Source organism: Podarcis bocagei, assembly GCF_964188305.1.
Source record: "Podarcis bocagei genome assembly, chromosome: 4".
Classification (NCBI taxonomy): Eukaryota; Metazoa; Chordata; class Lepidosauria; order Squamata; family Lacertidae; genus Podarcis; species Podarcis bocagei.
In genome coordinates, this window is record NC_138128.1 from 57236453 (window position 1) to 57260429 (window position 23977).

Here is a 23977-nt window from a genome sequence, read left to right on the forward strand (position 1 = left end):
CCCCCTCTGATAGTGAACCTAAGTGAGAAGTACTTGGCTGCTTTGGAAGCGAATGGGGGCTACTAAAAAAATGACAGTGACTGCTCCGTACACAGAGGACAACCTAGCCATGTACAAGTACCGGTACTTCAGCTGGTGAATGAAGAGTGTTGTTTCAAAAGAGCAAAACTGCCTAATGGGAATCTCTTGCATTTACAGAACTGAATGGCCATTGAGCCTAGGAAGGTAGGCAGAAGGCTTCTAAAGCAGGAGATGAATATTCTTTTCTGTAGTGGACTGCATTCCTTCAGGGTTGATTGCTGAGAGTTGCATGATGGCAGGTAACAGTGCCAAAACCACCAGTGGGTGGGGTCCTCTCTCCCTCAAATCAATATTATTTTAATTACGGTATATTCTCTTGCTATGTGCTGACAGCAAAGAAGAACAAAGGCATTTGTTCTTGTTTGTTTCTTAGGGGAAGATGATTGCTTTTCCTTCTCTCAGAAATTTGTGACTCCCTTGAAAACTAGTGGTTACGGCAATACATAGTGTGGCCTCACAGCAAGTGCCGTGTATCAAACATAACCTTAAAACAACCTTTTAAGCCTGCAACTTAATTTAACTTGTGTGTGTTCAGCTTTACATACTTGCCCCCCTTTTTTTTACAAATTAGAAAGGGAGCAGATGGTGGGGCAGGGCAGGGGGTGGGTAGGAAGTCTTTGCCAACCCAATGTGTGCCTAATGTGTTTTGACTACATGCCACTTTGGCTTTAGGTGTGAGCCCTGTAACATAACCCTATTGAGGGCTTACTGTACTGCATAAATGCTTTTCAAAACTGAAGCAAGGCAAATATATATGGATTATTCAATTTCTATACCGCATCATATATTTAAAATGTCTCTTAAGCAGTGTACAAAAAATAAAGCAATAGACAAAATACTAAAAAATACAGTTACATATAAAAAGGTCACATTAATACAAAGTTGCTAATATATATATTAAATAGTATTTTGTAATGACATATTGACATAACTGAACCCCAACATGTATGGTGCTGAAGAGAAGCAACAAAAAATTGTGATTTACTGTACAGGATTTTACATTTCAGAACTACTAACAAATTGCTTTATTTAGCCATTTAACAATACCAGTTAAATAAGGTATTGGAAAGACATACAGTTTTAACTTCTAATTTGTACAATACTGTAGGACTCTTAAAAAAAAAAGTAGAGTCCTACAGTATTTTACAGAGACTCTAAAACTCTGAAGCTCAGTTTCACAGAATCTGCCTTGACTATGAATGCCAGACCTAAAATTTGAAACCAGTTGTACCGTTTTGTTAATGCTCACCGGTCCATCTTTCTCCTTAATCATTTTCTTGTGCTTTTTCTGACCCCTTTTCACCTCTACAATATACTTTTTATCGTGAAGCAAATGTGACATAGATTTATATAACGACATTATATCAGCAGTTTTATTATTCATTCCTTTTTTAATGATTGCCTTTTTCAGTCATCAAGCTAACCACTACGATCCCAAAGTCAGTTCCCAAATGCTCAGCTCCCATGATTGTATATGTGAAATTAAAGATTTTTTGCACCAACATGCATAAAATTCCATTTACCATCTTAAACCTTCAGTTTGAAGAGGTCCCTTTGGAAATCTTCGCAATCTTTGTTTTATCCACAATTTAGTATCATCAGCAAACCTGGCCACCTCATGGCTCACCCCTAATTTATAGGGTTGACCTAAAATTCCTGACACCTGCTGAGCGCTTTTTTTTAAAAGGAAACCACCAAAGTAGTGATTTTAAGCTTATGCAGCTGTTTCCGCTACTTTTTCCACAGCATTGCCATACATCCGGGTTTCCCCTGACATTTACAGGTACGCAGATTTGGCGAAATTCCCCCTTGGTGCCATTTCTACTAGGACATGTCAGGGATTTTCCTGACGTATGGCAAGCCTATCACTTAGGAGCAACTTGAAACCCCCAGTTCCCAATCCCATCCTTGGGAGACTCCGGCTTTCCCCATCTCTCCATTCACAGAACTGTCCATTTATTGCTACTCCCCGCCCGAGGACCTCTCCTCTTATTCCCTGACTGCCGAGCTGAGCTCACTCACACCTTCCCTCACGCCTTATGCACACGCCAACTCTTTGAATGGAAATGCCCATTAACTTTGGGGAGGGGGGGGGCGGCGGCCTCCTCAAATACATTATTGTGTTGGCTCCTACGGAGAATGCCCCTGTTTCCACTCGGGAGTCTTGGCTGAGGTTGACAGAAAGCGCGGGTTGCGCGTAGCTCCGCCCCGCCGGCATTAAGCGCTCGCAGCTCAGCGAGCTTAGAATAACTTTCCCGGCCCAGGCTCGCCGCCGCCGCCGCCTCCGGCTTGGTGGAAATGGGCTTTGGCGGGTGCCAGCTTTACGGCTTGCCGCGGCTCCCTGCCCCACTTGGCGCGGCGGCGGCGCGTTGCCTTTCCTGCCCCGGCGGTTGTGTAACCCCGCCACGTCCCCTCCCAGGCGGCGGCGGCGCGGCCAACCGACGGGCTGCTCTCCACGCGCACGGCATCTTCTCTGCCTTCCCTCCCCAGGCGCTCCGTTTAAAAGCGGCTCTCCCCGCCGCCGTTTCCATCTGCGTGCCTCGACGAGCCAGGCGGCCAAGCGCTCTGCTGCAAACCCCTCCGCCTCGCGCGCCTTTCTCGCGCTCCAGACGCGGCGCCTTTCTCCACCCGCTTCCCGCCTTTTCTGAGAGAGAAAGCGCGCCAAAGCGATGAGGGGAGCCCTGTGGCCTCTGGCGCTGAGCTTCTTCTGCCTGCTGCCGCCGCCCGGCTGCCGGGCTCAGCTGTACGGGCGGCGCTTCGAGGAGCGGCCTTGCCCCGAGCGCTGCGAGCGCGCGCGCTGCCCAGAGCTGCCGGCCGAGTGCGCGGGCAGCGGCGAGTCTCTGGACTCGTGCGGCTGCTGCCCGGTTTGCGCCGCGCAGGAAGGCGAGCCGTGCGGGGGCCCTCCGGCCGGGGAGCCGTCGTGCGCCGAGGGGCTGCTGTGCGTGGTGTCGCCCGGCGGGCCCGGCGTGGCGGCCTCGGCCACCGTGCGCCGGCGGGCCAAGGGCGGCCGCTGCGTGTGCGCCAGCAGCGAGCCCGTGTGCGGCAACGACGGAAGGAGCTACGGCAACGTGTGCCAGTTGCGGGCGGCCAGCCGCCTCTCCGAGGGCCAGCGCCAGCCGGCCGTCATCGCCATCCAGCGGGGCGCCTGCGGGCAGGGTAAGCCTCCAGCGGGGGGAAAGGGCTCCGAGTGGGGATGGCGCAGTAGGAGGGCGCGCAGGGCGCTACAGCGGAGCTGGCGTCCCACGCTGGGCGCATTTGTTTTTCTGGGCGCTTTGCATATGGTCAGGAGCTCTTACAAAACAGAACCCGACGGCTTCCCAAGGATCAGGTCTTGTACTGAAATTGGAAAACAGGGCCAATTCAGACCTATTAATAAGGCAATCAAATGAAGGTTGGAGCCAACTCCTAGCGGCCCTTCGGCCCCCCAATAAAATATTTTGAGAGGTCTCCCCCCCAAGTTTAGTATTGCCATTCAAATGGTGGGTGCAGGAAGAATGGACAAACTTTAACGATTACTTAGCTAAATTTGTTAAGTTAAACTAATTGGAAATAGCTTGCAGGCAATAGATTGGCTTAGGAATTTATATAAGTTAAGTGATGTACAATTTCGAACTGAAAAGATATAAGGATGTTAATGGACTAAGTTAAGTTTATAAAAATTATGATTTGGAAAGCCGTTATAAGGATATGCATGGAAATTCAATCAAGGGGAAGCGAGGAAGTCACTTAACAATGTCAATAAGTGTAATTTTGATAGGGATATGATTTATGTTTGTTTGTTTGTGTGTTTTGTTTGTGTATAATTTTGTGAAACTTAATAAAAAAAATTGAAAAAACACACAAAAACAAATGGTGGCTGCACATCGTGTTATGTGATCGATTATGTGGGGCGGGGCTTACCAGCCCCCATTCCAATATTTTATTCAAGTTGGCACCCCTGCAGAAACGTATGAACATAAAACAAAGAAAGAAGAAAATACCGAAGAGCACCAGCAGGCTTTCCCCCTTGCATTAGCTTTGCTTCTTTAAAAATCAATCAAGCCATCAAAACCTCAGTTGGTTTCCTGCTTGGTGATGAGGGTGGGGGGGGGGGACTTCTTGGGCTAGAGTTCTCCAGCATCAGCATCCACCTGTTTTGTGTCCTATTTCTGGCCTCTAATGGTGGTAGCACAATAGAGAGAGCTCTAAAGTAGAACCATGGGGATTACTGATATGCAGATGGCTAAGAAACCAAATTCCCTGGTCAACACCTTGGAGAGTTCACATTATTCTCTCCCTCTTCTCCCCGCCCATGTGAACAATAGTTGTGAGCCATCGGTGGAGAGGAGAAAGTGTGCTCGGAGAGAAGTTTGCGTATGGGTCGATAAGGTTTGATTTAGGAGACAGGGAGAGGTAGTTTGTGCTTGTGGGAAGAGGACGGGCTAGGACTGGGTAGAAAGGTCATGAACTGGAAACAGGGGCAGGGGAAACATCTGGGCTTGATGCTGAACAAAGAGAAGTGAGTGAGATGAAACTGGAAAAGCCCATTTTTGGGTAGGCACACTGAGAAGTGATCTGATGGGGATGGAGGGTTTGTTTTTGTTCATTGTTTTGCTGGATTCTAGAGTGAGGGTGGGGAGTGCGAAGGAAGCCAGTGTTGCTCTATATTTCTGTTGCTTTTTTTAAAAAGTAAATGATCAGTAATATAGATTTGATTCTTCTCGTTTAAAAAAATGTACACTAGCTACCTATAAGCATATCGTCTAATTCTATTTTACAGTGGCCTGCTATGAAATGTACTAAATATAATGTTATGAAGCAGTTGAGCAAGACAGCATAGGGTGGGTCAGACTGTCTGTGGTGGTGTTACATCCATTGATCATAGTCCCTTGAATATTTAGAGCACAATCCTATAGATTCAGATGTCAGCCTGTTGCAGCCTTCATCGTGGATAATGTCTCCATATCTCAAGGAGCTAGTTTTCTGTTGCTTACACTTGAAATCTGCCTTTTGCTTGAGGGTCATTAAGGGCCAAATTACATAGCAGGTGAGTGCTTGCTTAACTCTTTCTACTTTGGCCATTTCCCCGCCTTAACCTCCCCTCACCAGCTGCTTTTCCCCTTGCAGGGCAAAATATACAAATACTTGTATGTTTCTTCTGTGGCCAGAAAACCATGCAATTGTGAATGGAAAAGCAGCCAAGAAGAAAGGGTTAATCAGTCTCCTTTCCTCCACTCAAATTTCCAGAATCTTCCAGTTACTTTTCATAAATATCTATATTCATATTAAGAGACAGTTATGCATTTGCTGTGTAACATTTGGCTTGGCTTGACTCTAGCTAAATATTTTCATTTGAAAGAATATTATTGAAAATCAACAAGAATTATGCCTTGACTAATCTGCTACCTGCTGTCTGCTTAAGGCTGCACTCCCACACATATTTACCTGGGAATGAGTCCCACTGGATACACTATGCTTCTCAATCAACATAGGGTCTGTCTGTAAGGCTGCAGTCCTAGCACAATTGGGAGTAAAGACCAGACTAGATGTGTGATAAATTTGTGGGCAAAAATGGGTCTGCCATTGTTTCGTTGTAGAGTGGTGTTGTTGAGGTGGGGTGATTTAAAATGATCAAGTATGAGGGGAGAACTCAATCCTTCCCCCTGCTCACTATCTAAAATGGTGGTTTTTTAAGCTGTTTTTCTCCTAGCAATAGAGGTTGGTTCATTAGGGCAAATGGGTCACTGCCCTACAAACATCTTGTCTCCCTTTCCTCAGCCCTCACCTGCTTGCCTTCTTATTTACAGTCAGTCAGGGTGTGGTTCAGCCTGCCTCAGGGTCTGGCTTCCTGCCTTCTGCCCCATCAGTCCCAACGATTACTAACCAATTACTAACCACCACTGTCTCCCAGTGAGGCTCCATGAAGTGGATAAAATCCCTTTAAAAAGTGGCTTGGGGTGTAAATGGAGGGAATACAAAGATTCATCTCTGTCAGCCCTCCACCTGTACTTTAAATCCTCTCCACCCAAACTGGTTTAAAGGGAATTAGCAGGACCTGAGTTAAGTCCTACCACCACCATGCCCATTTGCATCCTAAGTTCTGTACAGCTCAATTTGTAGGTAAATTGGCCTTGAGGAATCTGGCTACATGCATGTTATACATTGATAGCTAGTAACTGGATCATCTGTAATACATGCAGTGAAAAGTTCATTGGGCTGGCGACAGAAGTTTTAAATCTGGGATTCTAGAACTAAGCTATGTGGTCTGGAATGCACATAGACAACTTGAGTATCTTTGAAGTACCTCCATTTATAAGAATGTGACAGAAAGGTTATATAAACATCTGGCAGACATGGGGATAGAAGGTACGGGAGCAAACACTTCATTCAAAAAAGAAAGGCCTGAAACCACATTTTATTGAAGTAGAATAAATAGCTGCTTTGATGTTGGGATATATCTGTTCTTTACACATTAAGCTTTAAGGAATCTATTTTCTTTCTAGAGTCCCCTTTCCCCAGTATATACAGAAACACACTTCAAGCAGCTGTTGAAGAAAATCAAAAGTGGTTGCTAGAACCTTTAACCATCCATCCATTTCTACATTGCAGTTTTTCATGTTTACATACTGTTTTTTTAAGTCCTTAGACTATTTTACACATTTCGTATATGAAAATAATATGGGAACTTACTTTATATGAAACCATCCCCCACAACAAATGTAGCTGGAAGGCTTAGTCTAAACTTCTGTGAAGAGCTTTATGACTAGGTGCCCTTGAGTCAAGTGACATCATGGAAAATATAATTAGATGTGCAAAGTAAGCAGCAACAGTGGAACGAATGGTTGCTGAATGGTTGCCACAAGCCTATGGACCACTTCTTGGCAATACTAAAACCCATCTCATCAGAAGCTGCACATTATTTGTTAGTTTGATATGGTGCATTTTGTTCGAGGGTAGACAAAATAAAGTTCATGATGTCATTTTTATTAAAGTGTATAGAGTAATCAAGCTGATCAGTGCTGAGAACCAGCAGGGAGATCCAGCATGTTTTTTTGGTTAGGGGAGATTTGAGCCCAAATCCTGCTCAGCTAAACTTATGATTGAGCAGAGGTGCATATGATTCCACTTTCATGCAAGTTACTGTTATGTAGCCTAATCTGTTTCACAAGGTTGTTGCATGCAGAAGGTTGTAGGTTCAAGCCCTGGCTTCCCCAAACCCTGGAGAGCTGCTGCCAGCCAGTGTAGACAGTACTGGGCTTGAAGGATCCAAGGGTCTGGCACAGTATAAGTCAGCTTCCTGTTGTTGCAAAACTGTATTCTGTGTAGGAACAAAGAAGTCTTCACTACAGTACTGTTTAAGAGATTAGGGTTCAGGATAAGGTTGTGTGATAACATAACTCTTTCATGCTCAGCTGGTATTAAACTTACATGTGAGTATAGTAGCCCTTTGAGTATGGTGGGACTTCCTTAGAATCATAGATTTGTAGAGTTGGAAGGGACCATGTGAGTTATCTAGTCCAGCCCCCTGCCATGTAGAATTTTTTTGCCCAAGGTGGGGCTCAAAACTATGACCCTGAGTCTCATGCTTAACCGACAGAGCTATGCTCTACTGACTGAGCTATGCTATGTAAGCATCAATAGAACTGAGCTATCCATGACCTAAAGAGCCTTCCAGCATTTTGACGGATGAGACTGGCCTGACCTTGTGTTATAAATTGCTGTTGAAGGCTATATGCCAGCTAGAACATGGTTTGGCTTTCCAAAAGATTAGTCATGTATTATTGATTCAAATGATTGTGGTCCTGAGGTTGTCTAATTAAAAACGAAAAGAAAAAAGTTTCAGAATGGATGCAGCTGCAACTTTTAAAATAGTTTGCCTTCACCTCTTCAGTCCATGGTTAAAACAATTTATTTTATAACTAAATATAAAATAAACTCCTGTGATGCTGCTCTTCAGGAATAAGCAAAACAAAATATTTTTTGTACAACTTTTAACTGTTCAGGAAGTTTTCTTTTGCGTCCTTATTAAAAATGGCAGTGCCCATTTGTATCTTGTTTTGTTTAAAATTGGTATTGTAACCAATTGGGAAAAATTTGAATTCTGTTCATTGTAATTAGCAGTGTGATCTCAAAGTCTATCTTTAAAAAATGTTCGCTTTAAGCATCACAGCAGTACAGCTGTCTTGTCCCCACCAAGTTTAAACATTCCTAGTTGCTGAAGGAAAGCTTGCAGAGCATTCCTAATTCCTGATCTATGCTGCTGCAGGGGGTTTGGATATGGTGGATATTTACCTTCTGCCCAGCTCTACTTGGTCCTGCCAGCAGAAGGTGACAGGCATAAGGCCCTGAAATGAGGCAGAGCGGACAAAGGGTTTGCTGGCCTGGGTCCTAACCTGGACAAGCAGACAAAGGGATGTGATTTGGGTCTCTGTGCTTCACTAAACTGTAGCCAGCACACCAGACATTCAGGGCAAGTAGCGGATCCTCAGTTACAAAGGGGGTTGTGCCATGCCATTCAACCACACAACTTCCAGGCTGGGAGTTAGTATTGCCCTCAAAACTTGCTTTTCTATCCCAGAAAGCTATGAATGGAAGATGTAAAATCAAAATGGAAAAAAGTTCATTACTTCCATTCAGTACAAACCCATGCTTGTTAAGTGTGTGCCTATGACTCACACATCAGTACTTGAAAAACATATATTGCTTTCAACAACAATAGAGAAAGCAATGTACAGTCAATACATTAGCAAACACAAGAATCTAATAAAACAGCAGCAATCATAGTAGCCAGCGGAAAAACCAATAACCTCGAATTCCTCAGTAGTCTTATAAAAAAGTACATGAACCAGAAACTTAAATGGATGCTCTGAAGCCTACTAATACATGTATATCTTCACAAACTCTCCAGAACCCTACAAGGATTTATAAAAGGATAATGATTCAAATGTCTGCTAAACAGGACTCCCTTGTGGAAGCTTCAACTTGTCCTCCTGAGAAGATATGAACAGATTTTAACAAAGATACAAACTTAGATTATTCAGTCCCTCTAAGGATCCATCCCCTTACAGATGAAAGGATTTCTATCTCTCATGCACATCAAACTATACACATGGGTTTATCTGTCCCTTTGATCATTTAGCCTGGCCTTTTCTGAACAGTAGAGGCTCAGAGAAGTTTTTCTTCTTCCATTTCCTCTGTAGTCCCTTGAAAATCTGCTCCTGTGGGTTGGGGGATACTTGGGAGTGGAGGTGGGGAAATGCCCTCTCATATGAACAGAGGAGCAACTTGGGATCTGAGCCCAAAAACTTACTCCGTTGACTTCTGCTAATAGTGCAAATTTCAGACATTTTCAGAATTCTTCAGACACTGGCTGATTTTTTCCCCTTTCAGCACCTCTGACATCATTTAATTGACAAGTTGGACAGAGCAGTATTTAAATGTTGCCACCTGTCTAGTTTTTGACCTGATTACCCAGTTCCTAGGCTTCTCGTCTGGTTTTCAGACATCTCTTTGTCCCGTCCCCCCCACTACTTTCCCCCTCTTTACTGTAATGTGTATGCTATGAATATGAGCTACTTAGGAGGTTTTTTTGGAGAAGCAGTGTATGCCTGCATTTCCTCCGGCTGGGGCTTTGTCTGGATGTCAGTCGGAACAAAAGAGAGGGACTGGAAAAGCAGGTCTCATCCCTGATGCAGCAAAAGCAACTTTTGGGTACTGGGTTTGATCTTTTTTATAGCAACTTACAAAGGATGCTTGAATGGCCTCAATAAACAATCCATTGTATAATTCTGGGTATTTTATTTCATATCACTTTCTCAGGGAGCACACTGTTTCCCTTCTTACAAAATGAGGTTCTTAATTAAAATAAGTTTCGACGTAATTCCCAGGATTAACATTGTTTGCTCCTTTTTCAAAAGCATAGCAATGAGTTGCAGTGCACAGTTCTTTCCTCCCTCTGTTCCCTCCTTTTTTGCAAGTGCTTAATTGGACCAAGAGATTGAAGTGCTCCTTTGCCCCCACCAAATCACTGCTTCATAGGCAGGGATATGAATGTTGTGTGCTCTGCTATTGCTCCTCAAGTGCTTTTGCCTGTCTGGAATGTATCCTTGCACTGTGACAATGGCTCTTGCTTGCCTTAATGGAGGGTTGTGCGTTCTTAGAAACCCAACGCTCTGGCATTGCTGGCATGTAGCCTCCTGTCAGATCCATTGCCTCACCCACCTTTGCCTCTTGTCTGACCCACTGGCATGTAACCTCATCCTCCAGGCTGGAGAAGATCCACCACCATCACCCTATTTGTTCTGCTGACTGATGAAGCTCCAGCTGAATGGCCCAGCCACCTGTTTTGTGGGGAGAAATGTGTTCCTCAAAAGGTTGGGGGGGCATGTTGTGTTCTTTGCACGGCTGGTCTGCTTGCCCATGCTTAATAATCAGCCTGTCTGAAAATACTATGGATACTTGAAAAAACATATGTTAATAAGACACAAGACTACTAAAAAGACATTAAAACTCCATATTCAGATTTGTTGTAGCTGCAAAACACTTGCCTGAAAATAGGTCATCTTTTTCTAAATGCAGCTTGAGATATGGCAAGGCTCCAGTGGAAGAATGCTAAGAATTGCTATAGACATACCCTCGTTGTATGAACTTGGTCTGCTGATGGAATAATCAAGACAGCATTTTCCTGGAGATTGCAAATGAGGGAGGAGGTATGCTAGATATGTTGGATCTAATACAAGCAAAATTTTGTATGATAGAACCAGTGCCTTGACTTTTGCTCAGGCGAGTTCAGAAAAAGCTACTGAAGTTTCAGAGCGTATCTCGGTTGAGAGGCAAACTCCATGAACTACACAAGCTGCAGCCCTGAACCTGCCGTGCTGGGGGAATGTTTGCTATAATGAAGTTTTACTAATGCAAAAGATAACTATTTGCAAATACAGTGCTAAAGTAAAACATAATTGCTCCTTATGTACAATAGATGCCCAATCTAGCCATAGTAGCCTGCCTGTAGAAACAGGTTCTATATGCGGACCTGCTTTAGAAGAGGTTCAGGAGGCCACTGGACAAGGAAAGTGTGTTTTTGTTCAGCATCCTGCAATGGTCCATTGGTCAACTTTTTTTTTTGTATGCCCAATTGCTCCATCAAAAATGTTTGCAAGTTGTAAGATACAAAGATTCCACGTGTTAATGTCACATCTCCCTTTCTTGGTTTTGTAACTACACATAAACATATTTATATATAACACATTATGCCTAAGGCTCTAACTACACATGCCATTTATTTTATAATTGCTCTTGAATGCACGTTCCTCTGCTCAAACAACAACAACAACAACAACAACAACAACAACAACAACAACAACAACAACAACATTGCTACCATGGAACCCACTCTTCTGAATTGAGGCCCTAGCATGGAAAGGGTGGGGAGTAGGGAAGTTTTAACTATTTGCAATCATCCAAATCTGGGTCATGTCCCTTCTGCCTTCCATTGACATAGGAAATAAGCTCCCATTAAAACAGGAGATTTGAAGCAAATTGCTACCATGGAAGCCAATGGGCCCCATTAGGACCATAGTGGGGGACAAAGGGTTAAAGCCTTATTGTCACCTAATCCATATTGGGCACTTTTTTGGGGTGTGTGCAGGGGGCTTGCACTTTGGGGTAAACTACAAACTAAAGTATCTTTTTTGTAATATTTTTTTACCCATTTTCAATTACAGTCCAATAATAGATTCATTTATAACAATATAAATTTATAATACTGTACAATTATTAATAGCAATCATTCAAATACCAGTAAATAAACTGTTGTCACCATTTTCTCTCTCAGCCTGGAAAGAAAAGTGGTCTATCAAACTGCAGATGACCCAGTAAAGAACCTTAGTTCCTTGGTATCTCACAGTCTCCTTTCATCCTTCCAGCTGAAGATATATGAGCAAATATACTTCCAATTATATTAAATTCCAAGTCTTCTTAGCGTCATTCAGTTCACTGTGTAGATAATAAAGGATGGGGAAGAACCAGCTCTAAGTTTCCATCTAAACCTTTTGCAAAATAGAGCTTCCCTCCTTTTTCCCCTCCCCCCCCCCGCAGTTTTGTTTGATGTTATATTCCATATTTATAATCCAATTTCTTCCATCCTCACTTATACAAATATAATTTGAACCAACATTCAGAGGAGGGCTGCTGAATCATAAATGTAGAGAAGAAAACATTAAATAAAGAAACAGTAGCCTCCCCTCCCCCACCATCTTTTGCACCTAATGAAGTCTTACCTCAAGTTCAAACCTTGAAGTCCTTGCAGTTGGTTTGTTCCGCAGTTTGTGATCTCATCTCTTCTAGCACACGCCTGTACTTTAGTCCAATTAAGCTCTAATTAACAGGAGAATCTCTGCTTCTTAATGGTGGCATTGGAGGGTTTTCGGCAAGTGAAGTGCTTTCACATTCAGTGCCCCCCTACCCCCCCCCCCCCGCATTCCATGCTGGAGCAAGAGCCAGGTACTGAGACAAACTGAGTGAAGCCGTTCTCCCCATCCTTGGAGGGAATGTGCAAGAATGATTGTTACCTAGAATCATCCTTGTTTTTCCTTCGCCAATGAGCTCCCGCTGTCATGGGAGCTGCCCCCATTAAGGCAGAGCGGAACCGGAAGCCACAAAGTAAAGTATTTTGTGTACTTTGGCCTTGCGTGTACATGCACCATAGCTGCAGAGTGCTTGCTGCTAGATCGTGCCAATTTTATTATGAGGTTGACTTTCCCAGTCCTTGGACTACTGCCTGGGGAATAGAGTGAACTTCTGAGACCACAGTAGTTGGCCATTCTTGGTCTAGATGATTTATTATAGTATGAAGTTCTCTGTCTCTCAATGTAGCCCTTAGGCTGAACTCCCCCCCCCCAAAGTTCTGGCATGCCAAAGAAAAGCAAAAAAAAATACAAAGCAAAACAATGATGAACTCTTTCAGCACATGCTAACTTGCTCATGTATATGTGTGCAGCATCCCATTGAAAAAAGTGAAGCAAGTAAGCTAAAGCTAACTCTGGCCTTGCTACTTTCTACCCATGCACAAATCAGATGAAGATGCATTCATATTGATTTCTAAATTTAGAGCAAGCCTTGGGAGTGAGTGGACAACTATTAATTCAGGTGCAAACTTTTAAAACGTTGTTTTGATTGAAAACTTGATTATCCTTTCTGTTACACAAACGTTGCTGAATTATTACCAAAAGCTTATTATGCCAGATTTAGGAGAAACACATGGCTGGAAGTAGACTTTCAATGTGCTTTCTGAATTCCAGGAATAAGATGTTGTAAATGGGATCTTGGATTTCAAACATGTATCCAGATAAATTTGTAGCTAGTTGTGAAACAAACATAAAATGATTAAACTCCTAGGCACTCATTTTAGTTTGCTTTGAAATTTGACTAAGATTTACAGAGCTTCGGCGCTGTGTAGGAGCTGTCTTTTCCATCTGTCTGTTAGTATTTTAGGTTTTTTATTTTGGTCTTCTAGGCTATTTTGTATTTATTTATTGAGACATTTCATGGAGACAGCTGGCTCTTTGTGCCTACAGCAATGATCTCTGGTGTACTGAATATTAACACTCATCAGACATTCTCTTTCACTAGAACATCCTCCTAAATGGAATAGCTGCATCCTGTTTTCCAAAAGCTAAATGTCAAAAATTTACATAAAGCCCAAATGTGGGTGCACATTTTTGTTATCACATTGAGTCCCATTTTCCTTTGACCATTTTATTTCCCTTCAGCATGGTTTCCTGGCCATCAAAGTAGAAGTAATTATGAAAGCCCCATGTTTTATCTATTATGTTATTAATTTAATTGGCAAAATGAGTAAGAACTTACCTTTCAAATCAAAGCAGGTAAATATAGATAGAAAGTGGGTCATGGATAAAGAGTTGGTCACATTGGCTTGGTTCAGACCAACCACCAGACCACAGTTTAGTGCTATATGAATGTGCCTCAAACTCCCACATCCCCTCAACTCACATGCTGTGATTGCTTTCCTTACCACTTATTTACAAACCATAGTTTGCCATTACCTGTGAACCAAGCAAACCATGGTTTGGCAACATACAGGAGAGAATTGGATTCACAGTGCACAAGGAGAAGAGTATCTATGTGAGGGTGAGGCTGGTTCATGTCCTGCAGAGCTACTGTTTGGTGTTAAATCTGAACTGAACTAGCATCCTCTTAAAATCCTGATGGTTCAGTTTTATTAACAAAACATAATTTATATTTTAAGACATATTTATCTTGGCTAAGGGACGCGGGTGGCACTGTGGGTTAAACCACAGAGCCTAGGGCTTGCCAATCAGAAGGTTGGCGGTTCGAATTCCCGCGACGGAGTGAGCTCCCGTTGCTCGGTCCCTGCTCCTGCCAACCTAGCAGTTCAAAAGCACGTCAAAGTACAAGTAGATAAATAGGTACCGGTCTGGCGGGAAGGTAAACAGCGTTTCCGTGTGTTGCTCTGGTTCGCCAGAAGCAGCTTAGTCATGCTGGCCACATGACCTGGAAGCTGTACACCGGCTCCCTTGGCAAGATGAGTGCCGCAACCCCAGAGTCATCCGCGACTGGACCTAATGGTCAGGGGTCCCTTTACCTAATGTGAGTTGCTCATGCAGGCAACCCAAGGGAGTCCTCACTACAGGTTTTGAAATAGGTTGAGCCAGTGCTGATGGTCCACAGCCTGACTGGTGAGGGTGTGGAACAGGATGCAGAACTGTGCACTTCATTACTCCACCCTCTTAAGTGAGAATCCCCAGTTTACGCAGTTTAAGGGTTAAGTTGCCACATTAACAAAGGCTAATGCTAATCGGGATTTGCTCTTAGTTAAGCTTTCTTTTAACTGAGGTTTGACGCAAGTTCAGAATCCTACTTAAGAGAAAAAACCTAGGAAGTGTTAACTGTGGCTAACATTAGTGGCAACAAATAACTCTTAAGGATGCATAATGCCAGTGGGTAGAATTAGTGGTATAAAGGGGAATCCTGTGGTTGGTGTATGATCCCTTAAACACCATTAAAGATGGAGCGAATTACCGTATTTTTCGCTCTATAACACGCACCCGACCATAACACGCACGTAGTTTTTAGAGGAGGAAAATCCGTAGGCGGTATGTCTGAAGGACCTTATATTTTCAAGTTTCCTCACTTTTCACCTAAGTTACTCTGTTTGAGACAGGGTCTGTGATGAGCCCAGTTCTGTCTGTTTCATTATCCCCACTGCATATCTTGCCTTCTTAGAAATCATTTTCAGCATTGTTCCATATATTGTATCTGAGGCTCCTGAGCAGAACCTTTGTAAGACAGACCCTTTAATGCTGGAGTTCATTTGCTATAGAAATGCCCAGATCCCCATTTTTCATCAGCTACTGAGTATCTGTCATTCCTGGGTTATTTTAGTCATTTGGCACTGTTCTCCTTGGTTTATTTCCCTTCCTGTCTCGTCAGAAAGCTTTCTTCCTCATTGATTTTGAAGATCAATAAATGCTTCTCAAATATTTCCACTGATGTAACTTCCAGACAGCTTTGATGGAGCAAATGCAAAATGCAGTAAATAATGTTAGGAAGCCCATTGGTAATATTTGGTAATTTTAAGGGTAGCTTCTTTTGCAGCTTGCCAAGTTTTAATTAAACTTCATGCCAGCCACCTTTGATGGAATATTATAACCATTTCAAAAGTAGGGTTGAGAAATTGTGGTTAAATACTATTCACCATGACTATTGCAGCTGAGAATAGAACCGTTAAGTCACGAGTTGTCAACACCTACTTTAAGCAGTACACTCACTCTTCTTTACCAATAAATGTTCTGTTTTCCTGCTTTTCTTGCCGATGTTTTGTAGCAGCTGCTACCACTATAGTTGTGAAGATGTTTGGCTGATTCATACACCACTGACTGTGGTTTACAATTTAGCAGGGAAAAGACTTCCTGTTTAGAGCCAAGCTATTCCTGCATGAAGGAACAAACATGACTGCATTCTTTATTTTTTATTTAAAAAAATAATTAAAAGGGACTAGCCTAACCAGGAACTGGACTAAGAACTGTGAATCCCAGGTTCAGATCTTAACTCAGAGCTGTTTCATCCATTACAATTTCCAATATGGAATTGTAGTGTAGGAAAAAAGTATGTACATTTTCACATTTGAAGTGCAATGAGTTTTTCTGCTGAGACACACCAGATGGGCAGGCAACACTGAAAATAAACTTTAGCCACATTTAAAATAGCTTTATGCTGTCATATTTTTCCTCCTTCCACTCCATCCCTATTTTGTTTTGTGCCATGCATTTAAAAGCAGGGTCTATCTTGTTTTTATTATTATTATTGATCTGCAAACTGCTCAGGGGAGTCTCTTTTGGCTGAGAAGTAGAGCAAAAATGCTACAAACAAACAAACAAACAAACAAACAAACAAACCACTCACATTGAATGAATTTATCCTATGTAGAGGTCAAAGAAGTGCCCATTCATTAGTTATCCAGAGCTTTTGTTATCCTATAGCAGATGTTAAGCAAGACATTAGAAATAAAGGCTGTGTCCATGGAAACAGACACAAATACTATTTTCTGTAGTGGTTGTTCAGGACTAAGAAGCTTTATTATTTACAAATAATGAAGAGTGCATCCTCTTGTGTTTTACAGTGTTACATAAGGTTTTCTATTAATGATGATGTGCCTGTTAATCTGGTTTCAATTCACATGTCCTGGTAGATAAAGCAGAGCCAGGGAGAAGCACTGCACATTTGGGATTGTAACTAAAATTATTAAATGGTTTATTGATATACAATAGAAAACAGAAAAAGAAATATGTGAATTGACCATATAAGAACATAAATGGACATCCATCAAAGCTCTGCAAGATGGATGGCCTATCTGTGATCCTCCAGATATTGAATTGCATCTCCCATCAGACCCAGCTAGCAATGCCATGGTCAGTGATGTAGTGCAGCAACACCTGGAGCCATAGCCTAGCGCCCTAGCATCCCTGCTGTATAGTGAATAAGAATAAAACGAGGACCTATTTGTCTCTCCAGCCCATTTCAGTTTAAAGCACTGTTTTACCACTGCTCCCTGAAGAGCAGTGGTCCTTGTGTTGTAGCAAGTTTCTCTACACATGGAAAAGTAAGCTGTTTGAGGCTCTCCAAGTGTAACTTTAAAAACTCCAAATTAAACAGCTTGACTAACAGTGCTGCTGCTCTCAGTCTTTGGAGAAATGGATCAAGATTCCATGGGCCTGTTAACATGTTTTAACTAACACACACGCTTCTAAGGGAGGCAAAAAGATCCTGAGAGATATGAAGGGGGTTCATTGGCTTTTGGCACAGCACAAACACTGCTGATTGGAAGAGGATTGGTTGATGCACACTGCTATCTAAAAGCACTACTTAGGAAAAGGTTGGGGTGAACACATGCGTCTTCTGCAAGATCTATTACAGAGAACATTCCTTTTATTATGCACAGAGAATTCAAACTATTACTTCCATAGATTTATTGCTTAAATATAATTTTTATGGATTGGTAACACTGTTCAACAGCTTCTGTACATACATTATTTGAAACATGGATGATTCTGTCCAATCAGCTTTCCCTATAGTTCTCTCTAATCCTGGTGAAACATCCTGTGTTGCATTTAAATAATTCTCCTGTTTTCCCAAACACTATAATTACTTCTTCCTTTCAGATACCTTACCCAAACTGTGAACTTGCATCTGAAATGTAACTGTTATGAAGTGTAATATGTTAAAAAATAAGGACTAAAAGAGAAAAGGAGTGCCAATGTTAGCTTTTCCTTTCCGGGGATGGGGGGGGGGAATCCCTGGCATTACTTTCATACTGAAGTCATACATAACTTTGGTTTCTGTGCAGAAAACGAGGTATGCTCTGACTTCACGAACAAAGTGGTGCTGATCCTATAATGCTGTTCTTTCTCATTGTCTTTTAAACTTTTTCTTTAAGGTCTATGGAGACCAGAATCTTAAGTAAAATTTAACTAGCTCACTTCCATGGGGCTGTGGACTTTCTGTTTTTCAGAAGCTATCCATGTTGCCACACAGAAATCTATTGACCCTCTATGCACATCACCATAAACCAGGGTTGCCAACTTTTCTGGGCCTGCGGGCACATTTGCAAACTGAACAAACTGCTGTGGATGCCACAGACATGCCACAACCTAGCACATACCACAACTTATTCTATTAGCTACAGCAGAATGTTTTTTCGTGCCTCCTTTCTATTTTCAGCAGGGGGAGGGGACCCTGCAGGCACCAGAGAAGGCCTCTATGGATCCCTGCCACAAACCAGACACAATGGCTAAGACCCAGACTAAGTACTCACTGGTTTCAATGGGAACTAAATTAAGTCTTAAAGACGTAATTTGTCCCAATGACTTCAGTGAGGCCTATGCACAACAAATTTAGTCTGCTTTGTGTCTGGAAAAGTACTCTGGAGTAAGAGTGAAGCCTAGATGTTCTCACCACCTGTAACACATGCAAAGAAATGTATCTATTTTCTACAATTTATTTATTTATTTTTTTGGTGATGAACAAGGAACTTGCTGTTGATGGAAACCCAAACCTGAACATAAAAACTATAGTCTTAATATTTAATTTTGAATAATGCAGCAGTCAGTGCTTTTGGTGGCTAGGTCTGTTGAGTGTTTTTGGCATTGCATTACTCTTATTCAAGGCCTGTTGGTGCACATGCAGTCCCAACCCACTTTCAACTTATGTGTAGGATGGAATATGCTTAAAAGGCTCTTACCCATGTGCTGGGCAGTGAGAGTGTAAATTCAAGAGCTGTGGTAGTGGCCAGGCGGCTGATCTATCAGTCAGTAGGTTCTGGTTCAAATGTGGCCTTTGTCATTAACATACTAGACAAGCCACTCTCTTGTCAGCCTAGGCTCCTCTCCCATTTTACATATGAGATAATAATGGCCAGTCTTACAACTTGGTTGTAAAAGTTATATTGTATCAGTATTATTTATCATTATGTGCATCCCAGCACTGCCACAATTTGAGATGTTTCTGAAGGATAGCCTTCAGGATAACAACTCTAGCAAAGTGCCTCTAGCAAAATATTAGCATAATGTCCATGGAAGCTAATGCCATGGTAAATCTCTTCATCACTAAAGAGCTTTAAGATTCACCTGAAATGTGTGCATGCAGAGACTGAAGGTGTGCATTGGCAGGATCTTGCAAATTAAACTAGGGCAAGCTAAGATGACCCAGTCTCACTGCTGACAAGACATCCAATGAGATCATTGCTGAGGCTTGGTGAGTCCTGCTTAATTTTAGTCTGGGAACACTAAAACAGATGTACAGAAATGCTGTGAATTAAAATGAAAAGGAAAAAAACTTTATAAAAGATGAATGGCTATGGACAACTGGTAAACTGTGCTCCTGTGCATTAGCTACTTTTTATTTCTCTCTTCTTCCTGCCACGATTCTAGACCGACAAAGAGCAAGGATGGGGACTGGGAGAATGGTGTGCAACAGAAACAACTTTTCCCATGCTGAGAGACACTCTGAGGAAAGCACTGTCCCCTGAGAAAATAGCTTGAAAAATTGTGAGGTTCTTTCATTTGTTTTCAGCGAGGAACTTGAGAATGTGTTTCTTAACTGCTCACAGAGTTCCATTATGAAAGTCCTAGCAATCTGTGTATGTAGAAGGCAAGATGTTTTCCATTAGATCAGTTTCTCTCCCCCACAACATCTGTTGCAAAATTGTGTTATACAACTCAAATGGTTTGCGCAAGAATAACGTAAGATACACAAGAAAAGCCCTTCTGGATCTAACCAAAGGTACATCTAGCCCCAGCATCCTGTTTCTAACAGTGGCAAGCCACATGCCTCTCGGGTAGCTTGGAAGCAAGGCATGAAAGCAGCCCTGCCCACTCCACCCCAAGATACACTGCTCCACACCTTTATTTAATATTCATGATCGTAGCTGTTGATAGGCCTGTCTGCAAATTTGTCTCTTAGACAACCCTCAAACATCTTACCATTTTTATCTTCTGGAAGGGAATTCCATAAGTTAAGCATGTGTTGTTTGAAGAAGTCTTTTTTTATCCTTTATTGAATATACTGCTAATCAGGTTCACTAGATAACCCTGAGATGTAGTATTAAGACAGATGGAGGGCAAAAAAACCCCTTTCCAACCACTTTATCCACAGGCAGATATAATTTTATAAATCTTTCATTACCTGTTGAATTAGCCTTTCCTCTGAGGAAAGATACTCCAAATCCTGATCTTACTGGTTGCCCTCTTCTCCAGCTTTATGGTATGCACTTTGAGGTGGGTTCAGTAGAACTGTACAGAGTATTCTAATGTGGCATTATAATGTATATTAGCTGTCTTGTTTTCACCTCTGTCCTAATAATCCCTAAGATGGAACTTGCCTTTTTTACTGTCAATGCATACTCAGAGTTGACAAGTTATTAAGCTGTTCAACATGACCAAGAGCGCTTTCCTGGACAGTCCCCATCAATTCAGACCCATAAACCTATAGAAGAAGCTAAATGTTTTGCATCTTTGTGGTTCATTTTACACATCTTTTCAATCTCCAGTACTCCCTGTACATATTTGTTATCAAGCAGTCCAACTTGTCTGGATTTTTTGTTTTGCTTCTTATTGTGCGTTTGAACCCCACGTTGGGCAAAGCATACCCGCATTGCAGGGATTGGACTAGGTGACCCTTGTGCTCAAATTTGAATTTGGACTTGGAGAAAAACAGACAGAAAGTTTAGGCTTGACTCTGCTGAAATGTAACATTGATGTGGCTGCAAACTTTGTTCTTTGGGGATCTCTGCTAGTTATAGGCACACCCTAGATTCCAGTATTCTCCGTGTTTATATTTTGTAGGTATTGCAAAGGCACCATAAGTTTCACCATATGGGATAGACTCTGTAAAGAAGCTACCCTTTGAACCTCCTACTCATAGGCGCCGACTCCATGGGGCTTGAGGGGGCTCGAGCCCCCTCAAAAAATTTTTTGGGGGGGCTCAGCCCCCCCAATAATCTCAGGCGGGCGCCCTTCCAGCAGAGCGCCGCCGCCGTCCCCCGCCTCCTCCTTCGCCAGCCAGCCAGCCGCGCGCCCTAATCGGAGAGCCCCGGCTGGAAATCCCGCGAGAACAGGGGAATCCCGACTGGCCACACCTCCCAGCCAGCCAATCGGCTGGCTGGGGGGGCGTGGCTTGCCCTATTTAGGGCCGGAGCCACTTTATTTGCATATTCATGAGCTTATTTATTATTCATGAGCTTTCCCGGGCCCCCCCAATATTTTTTCTAAGTCCGCGTCCCTGCTCCTACTGTTTGGGAAAGCTGGTCGGGGGCTGCTGTCTTCATGGCAATATCATGCCTATATATCTAATTAACAAAATTAAAAGACAACTGGGGCAGTTGTCATTTTTAAATTTAATTTGCCCAGTATACAGTGGTGCCCCGCAAGACGAATGCCTCACAAGACGGAAAACCCGCTAGACGAAAGGGTTTTCCGTTTTTGAGCTGCTTCGCAAGACGATTTTCCCTATGGGCTTGCTTTGCAAGACGAAAACGTCTTGCAAGTGTTCCGATTTTTTTTCGCTCCTCCCCCTTTTTATAAGCCGCTAATAGCCTTTTAGCCGCTAATCCGCTAAGCCTTTAATAGCCGCTAATAGCCTTTTAGCCGCTAAACCGCTAATAGCGCTAATCCGCTAAGCCGCTAATAGGGTTGCTTCGCAAGATGAAAAAACCGCTAGACGAAGAGGCTCGCGGAACGGATTAATTTTGTCTTGCGAGGCACCACTGTACAATGTGTGGATGAATTAATAGTTGAACTGTTTAGTGTAGTGACTGCCCAGGCAGTGATTTAAACTTAGTGAGAGAGTTAAGTAAATGCTGTGAGATCTGGTTCCCCACCTGTCCTCCCCACCCCCTGTCACTAAATTAATTATGAAATGATGGTTTGTCATTTCTAACCATAGCTAGGTATCTCTTGCCTGCTGTTACTTAGAAATCCCATGGTTTTTGTTCCACTGCAGTTGCCATTTCTTAAAGTAAGACGGGAAAGGAATTTTCATGGAGCACAGCAGTCAGCTCTGCCTCTCCTTCCAAGGAGAATGTTTACTCTGGAGAGCCATACATTCATGTTGCAAATAGGTAAAAACTGGATAGATCTAAGAAAGGGATACTTGTTTATAGAACTCTCATCTTGTATGTTGTGCTAAAGTTTCGTTTGCTGCAAAAAGACAGAAACACTATTTGATTATAAATAGTGTTTCTGTCTCTCCTTTTTTGCAGTAAATGTAACTTTAAAACAACATACAAGATGAGAGTTCTATAAACAATTGTCAAAGCAATTGTATTTCCTTTAGGATGTGGTGGCTTAATTGTTCTGGTGCAGCATCACTGTTGCATCCCACCCCAATCTCCAAGCAGTACAGAATTCCAGGGGTTCCAGGCACTTACTCAGGGTTCAGTTTCTTTGGAATGAGGGACAGTGGAGACCATGGTGTCTTTATGATATCTGGTTTTATTTATACATATATACAACCTGAACCTACAATGGTTAATGCTCACAGCTTTAACAACCGCAGAAGGTCTTGTTTCTCCCATAGTTACAGCCTTGGATTCAAGCAGAAATCAAGGATGGCACTCACTCTCTGGATTCTGTCTGCTTCTAGCAGCTCTCATACACAGCTTTGGCTATTGACTTTCTCAGTACTCAGGGGAGGGGGCCCACCCATTTCCCCTCTAGCACAGAGCAGCTTCCTTTGTCAGACTAACTGCCCATACCTGGCCTTTGCTTGGCTAATTCAACAATGGAATATACCATTAGATTTTAACCCTTTGCTAGATCTAAGAATTAGAAGGGATTCATACAGCCTAACCTACCCCACAACTCACAACAGTACTTTGATGAATTGAAGCCTGTAACTAGTACTGGCACCTTATACCTGTGTAGTCTTTTCTTAAAGTGTTTCAAAGTGGGGGGGGGGGGTTCAGTTTATGGGATTATGGCTCATGCCCCAGCTAGAAAAATTACTGTTGTTGGTTTTTGGATCAATAATTTAGATCCAGGGAAAGTCTATTGCTAAATATTTTGGCAGTCTATTGTGGAAGTATTCCTAGGAATGAGACACACCTGTCAGTTATAAGTAAAACAGAGCAGAATCACAAAGAGTGGTAGCCAGAAGGATCTGGGCCATCAGTAGCAGCTTATGGGAGGCAGGAAAGTTAATTGAATTGAGCTTGAGTTATAAAATGCAATTGTTAGGGCCCTTGGGAGGTCTGGCTAATGTGTGGTTTTATGTCCAGGTCCTGTAAATGTTGTTTTACTGAAGTGAACATAGAATGCTATTATGGGTCATTCCCATAATAACCACTCCCTAGAGGTGAGTGTACCTAACCCTGTTCCTAGCAGGACACCTGGCACAATGCAGATTTCTACCCAGAGGTCTCATTTGTGCTGCAGTTTGCAAGCAGGTAGGAAACAGCAGCAGATGGGAGTGCCACTGTTTCTTTCTTTCTTCATACTCTGGACAAAGGAGAGAGGATGCTTAATCTCTTTCAAGCCCTCTGTGCATGCCAGAGTGACCACCGGAAGGGCTCATTGTTGTCACAAATAGTGACTGGCTAGTAAGCCAAACCAACGTTTGTTAACTCATGAAGCTAATTATACATAATTTTAGCAGTGTGTTAATTATATTTTGTTAGAGTAACTGAGAGGAGCCTCTGCTGAAACTGTGATGCTAGTATATTAGATGATATAAGTAGTTCTTACCTGGCATTTGTGAGAGGAGCACATAATAGAGGTGAGATAAGTGGCACACTTGTGCACAGCTCTGCTATGTTTATGATATGGCTATATGTGAAAATGCCCTGCCTTGTGGCAGCCTCAGAGGTGTGGTGACTCATTTGATA

The 23977-nt window shown here is 42.6% G+C and overlaps 1 protein-coding gene across 1 annotated transcript in view; it reads left to right on the forward strand.

Annotated features, from left to right (window-relative positions):
• Positions 1-2515: 2515 nt before the first annotated feature.
• Positions 2516-23977, forward strand: part of HTRA1 (HtrA serine peptidase 1) — a 44443-nt gene continuing 22981 nt past the window's right edge. Inside the window, exon 1 of the mRNA XM_081193016.1 lies at positions 2516-3237. Within this exon, the coding sequence (XP_081049142.1) occupies positions 2751-3237 (487 nt within the window). The 5' untranslated portion in view covers positions 2516-2750. The remainder of the gene's footprint in view (positions 3238-23977) is intronic.